Source organism: Echinops telfairi, unplaced genomic scaffold, assembly GCF_000313985.2.
Source record: "Echinops telfairi isolate 266 unplaced genomic scaffold, ASM31398v2 ScPeMD7_3533;HRSCAF=4204_0, whole genome shotgun sequence".
Taxonomy (NCBI): domain Eukaryota; kingdom Metazoa; phylum Chordata; class Mammalia; order Afrosoricida; family Tenrecidae; genus Echinops; species Echinops telfairi.
Window position 1 is genome coordinate 66,310,851 of NW_022107431.1, and position 7,767 is coordinate 66,318,617.

Genomic DNA, 7,767 nt, shown 5'->3' on the forward strand with positions numbered 1-7,767 from the left:
TCGGCAATCTTGCCATGATCATTTCCATTGCCTACTTCAAGCAGCTTCAGACACCAACCAACCTCCTCATCCTCTCCATGGCTGTCACGGATTTTCTCCTGGGATTCACCATCATGCCAAATAGTATGATCAGATCTGTGGAGAATTGCTGGTATTTTGGGATTATGTTTTGCAAGATTCATTATAGCTTTGACCTGATGCTTAGCATAACATCCATTTTCCATCTTTGTTCAGTGGCCATTGACAGATTCTATGCTATCTGTGACCCTTTACGATATTCCACCAAAATGACCCCTGCAGTCATTCGCCGGTTACTACTTGTGTGCTGGTCAGTACCCGGCGCATTTGCGTTTGCGGTAGTCTTCTCAGAGGCCTACGTGGATGGAATCGAAGGCTACAGATGTCTTGGTGGCTTGTTCCAGCTCCTGCCCTGTGATGTTCAACAAGCTGTGGGGGACCACCTTGTTTATGGCGGGCTTCTTCACTCCTGGGTCTGTGATGGTGGGGATTTATGGCAAAATATTTGCAGTGTCCAGAAAACACGCCCGTGCAATTAATAGCTTGCCAGAAAATCAAAATAATCAAATGAAGAAAGACAAAAAAGCAGCCAAAACTTTAGGAATCGTGATGGGTGTTTTTTTAATGTGTTGGTTTCCCTGTTTCTTTACAATCCTACTAGATCCCTTTCTGAATTTTTCTACTCCTGCCGTTTTGTTTGATGCTCTCACATGATTTGGCTATTTTAATTCCAGCTGTAACCCTTTAATATATGGTTTCTTTTATTCCTGGTTTTGGAAAGCACTCGAATACATTATACTAGGTAAAATTTTCAGCTCACATATCCATAATACTAATGTGTTCACTCAAAAAGAAACTGAATAGATTTACTCTGTATGAGTGATTTGAAGCAAAAGGACAGGAGCTTAGCAGAATAACATTGTTTGCAGTGTGTGTGTGTGTGTGTGTGTGTGTGTGTGTGTGTGTGTGTGTGTGAAGGAGAGATTTGGACCAGCATAAAGACTTTCATGCTAGCTTTTAAGACTTTGGTGAGGGTGGTGGACAAGGGAGGGAGGAGAAATCTTCTGTTTGTACAAAAAGTCCTTCCAATATTTATCAGAACCCTTCATACAACCACTGCTTCTAGGTAAAGGAAAAAGAAGGTGCAAAATTGGATGAGAAAATGACAGAAATAAGATGAGGTGGACTCGCTAAAGTTTTTGTACTCATTGAAGGAATCAAACACAAACTGACCTTGGGGGATAATCTCCTACCTCACACCCACACAAAATTTTATGACATTTATTTATCCTTTTTGTTCTTCAATGTCAAATCAAATTTATTTGGGAATATCAACAATAAAAATTCTAGGTAAATTGATTAGAAATTCAAGATCTCAAAAGCCATGTTCTTTCAGATGGCAGCCATTTGTTAACTTAGATGGACCCCTTTGCTAGAACTTGCAGTTGGGAGAGTAAGCGCTTTTTCCAGGAAAGAAGAAATGAAAAGCTGTGCATCGAGATTGCAGAGATTCCAGACCAGTTTTCATGAGTGTGTCTTCTTAACATCGAAACACTGTTTATTTTATAAGAATGGAGAATTCCATACAGAACCAGATGGAGCCTTGGGCTCCCTCCATATGGTGTACTGTTTTTGATGTTTTGATTTTTAATATAATTAAAGCATACACTCCCGTCAATTGTGTTCTGAACCTGTCATTCCTTTGGGTTTAATATTTATGCATGTTTTTATAATAACAGAGAAGGAGGAGGAGGAGGATGCAAAGAAGAAAAATCACTTTGGGCTCCTCTGGGTGCAAGAAAGGAACCCTGGTAGCGTAGTGGGTGACACATTGAACTACTAAAAAGAAGGTCAGCCATGTGAACCCACTAGCAAGAGAAAGATGAAACTGTCCGCTCCTGTAAGGAATTATAGTCTGGAAAATCTAAAGGGCAATTCTACTTTATTCTATCGGATCACTGTAGTTACAATCCACTTGGTAGCAGTAGGTTTTGTGTTTGGGTTTTCTGGGTAGTAAAAGGAGCCCTGGTGGGAAAGTGCCTAAGCACTTGCTGCCCCAAAGGTTGCTGGTTCAAAACCACCAGATGCTCTGTGGGAGAAAGATGTAGCAGTGTGCTTCTGCCAAGATTTCAGTTTTACTCCATCCTATAGGGCCTCTAGGAATTGAAATCCTCTAGACAATGGGTGTCTTTATTTGGGGTGGGATCCTGTGTACTAGAAACTTTCTATTTGCCATCGAGTGTCTTTTATTTTTATATTTCTGGTTGAATTTTTAAATATTTATTATCTTTTTTAAAAAATCGCTTTATTGGGGCTCCTACAACTCTTATCACAATCCATACATACATCAATTGTGTAAAGCTCACTTATACATTCGTTGCCCTCATTATTCTCAGAGCACTCGGTTTCTGCTTGGGCTCCTGGAATCAGCTCCTCATTTTCCTCCCCCCTCCTCCCTCCCCTATGCCCCCTCCCTCATGAACCCTGGATAATTTATAAATTATTATTTTGTCATATCTTACACTGCCCGACGTCTCCCTTCACCCACTTTTCTGTTGCCCATCCCCCAGGAAGGAGGTTATATGTAGATCCTTGTAATTGGTTCCCCCTTTCTACCCCCACTTACCTCCTCCCTCCTGGTATCGCCACTCTCACCTCTGTCCTGAGGGGATCATCTGTCCTGGATTTCCTGTGTTTCCAGTTCCTATCTGTACCAGTGTACATCCTTTGGTCTAGCCGGATTTGTAAGGTAGAACTGGGATAAGCTATTTCTTAAAGAAAGAAAAGAGGGAGAAAGGAAAAAGGTGAGAGGTAAGGAGGTGGGAAAGGGAAAAGGAAGGAAGGGAAGAAGGAAGAAGGAAGGAAAGATGTGAAGGAAAACAATGTGGAAAAGAGGAATAAAAGTCAGTCATTGAGAGAAATTGTTACACATGGAAACCCAAACTCACTACCGTTGAGTTGGTTCTGAATCTTCACAGTCTGGTTTGGACTTCATCCTTCAGGATGTTGCTTCTTGACCATCGCCGACTTCCTGAGATGGTCCAGCACCTGCAAGTGCCAGCAGTAGTTGCGTGGATGGCTCTGAAAGTACGGCCGCGCCTGCTGTGGGCTGTCCTCAGGGTGTTGATGAACGGCTGCAACAGCTTTCTTTGTAGTTAAAATGTTGGTTGATGATTAGTAGAATTTTCCAGATTCTATTTTTTACTTGATTGTTATTAAACAGATCTTTTTTGGAAGCAAATGTATTCATGGACCCATATCCGGAAGGAGCAAGCATGAGCCCTGTGCTCCAAGATTCTGATGAACTGTGAAGCTGAGTACAAAATCCATTGGATAGAGACCCTGCTTATGCTTCGTTAGCATGATTATTGCTTTAATTAGGGCAATAATTACACACTTGAGTCATCTGACACTAGCTCCTTCTCCCCATTCATCCTGCTATTTTTGCTGCAAAACTTTTAGAACGTTTTGTTTTGTCTTCAGGTGCTCTCACAGCAGGTTAAAGCAGAAAAGCCTGTCACCAAATAAGCACGTGATGGCTACAAATGAACGGGTAGTTCTAAATGACTCCACCAAGACAATCCATGACGATGGGTTTAGTGGCAAATTGTTCAGAATATTCAAGAGCCAAACAACTCCCATCCAACACAAACTCATTAGGACACACAAAGTGGAGAATTTGCCAACTGACAAGAATCTCTATGCTAGCAAAATAGAAGTTTAATTCTGCTGATAAACATATAATTTTGAGATAAATTATCCCAGGAAAATCATCATGGTGTGACATTATGGTGTAACACACAGTAATTCATCACAATATCAGATTAAGAAAGAATAATTAGTTATCTCAGTAGATACATGGTGTATTAGACTGGTTTGACTGGAGAAACAAACCCAGAAACATCCTCATATATGTATAAGAAAGAGCTCGATATCAAGAAATAATCATATATCAAGGAAACATCCAGCCCAGTCCAGATCGAGTCCATGAGTCCAATGCTACTTCAGAGTCACAAAGCTGCATGCAAGGATACAGAATTCAGGAAGATCACAGGCCGGTGGATGCAAAGTCCCATGGATCCAATAATGGTGGCGGATGCATCTCCAGGGCACTTGGAGGTCTCAGGGTGGCTCGTCCACAGGAAGGTGAAGGAAGGGAGAGAGTAGTCCACCTCCAGGGAGCCATTTATCTTGGTGGCACTTGCAAATGAGGTCATCAAGCTGTGACTGATTGGCAGGCTAAACTCCACCCATATCTTCTTATGGGTGCCATGTTGGCACAAAAAACCTGTCACGCATGATAACATTCAAATCCATTTATGATAAACTCTTAACAAGTTAGTGAAATAGAGACAATTTCATTAACCTGATTAAGACTAACTGCTAAAAAAAGGAAGTCACCAAAATTCTTTCTTAATTGTGCAGCATTAAAAGCATTCTCTCCAAGATGAGGAATAAGTCTCAAAGCCCTCTAAAGCCACTTCAATCCTTTCTTTTACTGGAGTCCTAGCAGGGAGGAAAGTGTACAGGGTATGAAAGAAAGAAAACTGTTATTATGCTAATTATATGAATATTATTAACATATCTAAAATACACATATGGATTTTCAGCATTAATACGAGAGATTACCAAAGTAATTGGATAAAATATAAGCTTGTATAAATACATTGTTCTTCTATCTAATGATTAGAAAGAATTAGAAATTATAACTTTAACTTTTTATCTTTATAATACCATCAAAATACATAAAGTTCCTTTAAAAATAGATATGAAATTTCTTTATGAAAGAAAGATAAAAATTCTAAGGGCATTAATGAAAGCGTAAGTAAATTACTAAATTAATCATCTTCAGGATTCAGAAGAGTCATCATAGTGAAGTTTTAATTTTGTCCAAAATGATCTATAAATTTAATGTATTTTCCACCCAAACAACAAAGGTTATGTGTGTATGTTTTACAAGATGATTAAATTATAAGAATTACAGAGTCACATAAATTAAACTTTTGAGATGAGAAAAAAAAGAGCAGCAGCCGAAGAAACTAGAGAGAAGGGAACTATCCTTTGCCTGCTTTCAATATATAATATAATCCTGTAGTAATTAGGACAGTGTGGCGCTTGGGTACGGATAGTTAAACAGATCAACAAATCTGCTAAAGAGGTTATATTATTCATATAATAAGTAGACTTTCCAACTATAATCTAGGAAAATAGACAAGGGTAAGTAAAAAGTATTACACTATAGTGTAATACTATACTAGTTCAGACATGCACAGGTTTGTTCCAGATAGAGCATGCTAATACACGTTTCTTGGATCAGTAGATAACTGTGAACAAATAACAACACTTATGTTAGTCCCTTTAGAGTGCCTTCAGATAAAAGGTTTATGAGAGTATTTGCTGGGTCACTTGATGCCAAGCCAGAGAGGTCAACTCAAGGTTATTGCAACTGTGTGTGATCCAAGGATTGTAAATAACAAAATCCAAATCTGAAGAAGAGAATGGTATCAGAGCGTTAATTGTGAACACCCAATTTATAGAAGCCTATGGATGGCAGTGGAAGCCCAAAATCCATTTACAAGGTCCATACATGGGTTCAGTCTCCAATGACTCTCCTCTGACCACAGGCAAGGGGTGTGAATCGCCTTGCCATCACACAGAGAGCATTGTAAAGTCTGTTATGGCAGATGTAGTTAAAATGTAATCACTTATCATTTGAGCTCCCTCTTGACTTAGTCTAAAATGGTTTCATTTCTTAATATGTTCTGCTTTCTTTTAGAATGAGGTTTTTCCGTGTTTTGTCTAGTCATTGTTGTTGCTTTTTTGTTTTGTTTGTTTGCTTCCTAAATGTGTTTTGAGTTATTTTCTGTTTTTGAAATCTAGGATATGCAGAGACAGAACTATAGAGACAGTAACTGGATTACAATTGCCTCTGGCATGTCAGGGAAGGATGGAGGGAAATGGGGAGCTAACAACAGTGAGTAAGAGAAGGAAATGTTTTGAAACTGATTGTGGTGATGCTTGCACTAATTGTGATACGATTCAGCAATTAAATGGTATGATATGTGAAGTAATAAGTCAATAAAACTACTAAGAAGCAACAACAACAAAAGAAGGTCATGGCAACTGTTTTTGTTTGTTTGGGTTTTTTTGAGATTCCAAAGGTGTCTTATTTATAGATTTTCTCAAAGAATTCAGGACCGTCAAAGGGCTTATCATGAACACATGTTTATAAAAAATAAAACTGCGTTGGTAAGCAAAAGGCCAGGAAAGGGTACCTGCTCTCTCTGTGACAGGAGCCAGGGCTGTCCTACATGCATTTTGTAGAGAAATCGTACCCCATTCAAACTGAAGCCCTCCTCTTGCCTCTTCGGGCTTTTTGTTGTTGTTGTTATTCCCTAAACTCAAGCAACATTTCATGGGAAAGCAATCTGGGTCCTTCAAGGACATCAAAAGTGTCATTTTTTCACAGTGGGAATGACAGAGCATGGAATTCCCTGGGAAATGGTGAGAGAGATGGAAACACTGCCTCCAGAAGATTAGGGACCTAGATGGAAGATTTGTTCAGAAAAATCACTTCACATTTGGACAATTTTGTTTAAAGAAGATTTCTATAATTTTGTAGCAATACTTTTGAGATTGTCATGTATATTTCAGTTCTATCTTTGCAACTGTGAAAAGGTTGGCAATAACAATGTGAACTATAAGTTATAATGCCTCTATTTCATTGATAGTGTGCTATGAATATGCAACACTTTAAAAATATAATCTATTTTTATTTCCATAAAAATTCACAAGAGGGGAAAAAAATCCAGGGGAATGGGAACATGTACATTTTGCTCCCATTTGCGTATCATCAAGCTAGATCACTGGCCAGCATAAAATAGAAGTCCAATAACTATTCATTACATGAATACATTAAGGTCTTAACATATGAATGAATTTTCATAGTAAACCTGAAAGCTTTGTATTACTCATTTTACAATTGAGGAAATGGCAATTTATAGAGCTTTAGTAAACTACTAAAGGCCACACAGTTAATAACTGCCAGTGTTTGAATACAAACCCAGGACAGTATGTTTACATTGTACATATCAAGCAATGACACTGGATGTCTCTTTGTGCTTTTGTTTGTTGATGATAAAGAGAGTAATGAAGAAGATAATTGAGATGATTCAGTTGCTCTGGAAATTACTCATCTTTCTCTTCACTTTTTTTTTTTACTTAAACTTACCTGTGATATAGATTCCAACTTAGCATTTTGTAATATTTCAATAATCATACATCTAGCTAACTACATGATAATAAATATTTCTTGTTTCTGTGGTATTTTTCTTTGGTGTGTTTTATTTTGTTCTTCCCCAGTAATGTAAGCCATGAAAGGAGAAAACCAATGATTATGATATGTGTGTGTGTTTCTTATTCACCAAACTTTATAATTTTCTGGGCTCTGGTAAGATGAAGATAATAACAAGATAAAAACTTTAAGCCATTTAAGAACAAAATCATCAAGAGATTTCAAGCGTTTGACATCACTGTTTGTAAACCCTTCTGTTTGTTAAAAGCAAAGTCTTAAGATAATTGCTAATAGCCACAATTACATGTGTTCATTAGATATTTACCAATCCCTACCACACTTCATTTACAGTTTGACACTCAGAAGCTGCAGTGTGATTAACTTAAGTGTCTAGTCCAAAGAGACAAGGGTAAATAGCATTTCTCTCACTTTGCTCTCATTTGCCAAATGTCTAA

The 7,767-nt window shown here is 38.1% G+C and overlaps 1 protein-coding gene across 1 annotated transcript; it reads left to right on the forward strand.

The window, feature by feature from the left end:
* Positions 1-8: 8 nt before the first annotated feature.
* Positions 9-882, forward strand: LOC101659649 (trace amine-associated receptor 2-like; the record flags this gene model as incomplete). The annotated part of the gene is given in 2 exon segments (XM_013006795.2): positions 9-398; positions 400-882. Coding segments are annotated over 2 exon segments (873 nt in total), but the record flags the coding sequence as incomplete, so codon positions are not given.
* Between the last annotated feature and the right edge of the window lie 6,885 nt (positions 883-7,767).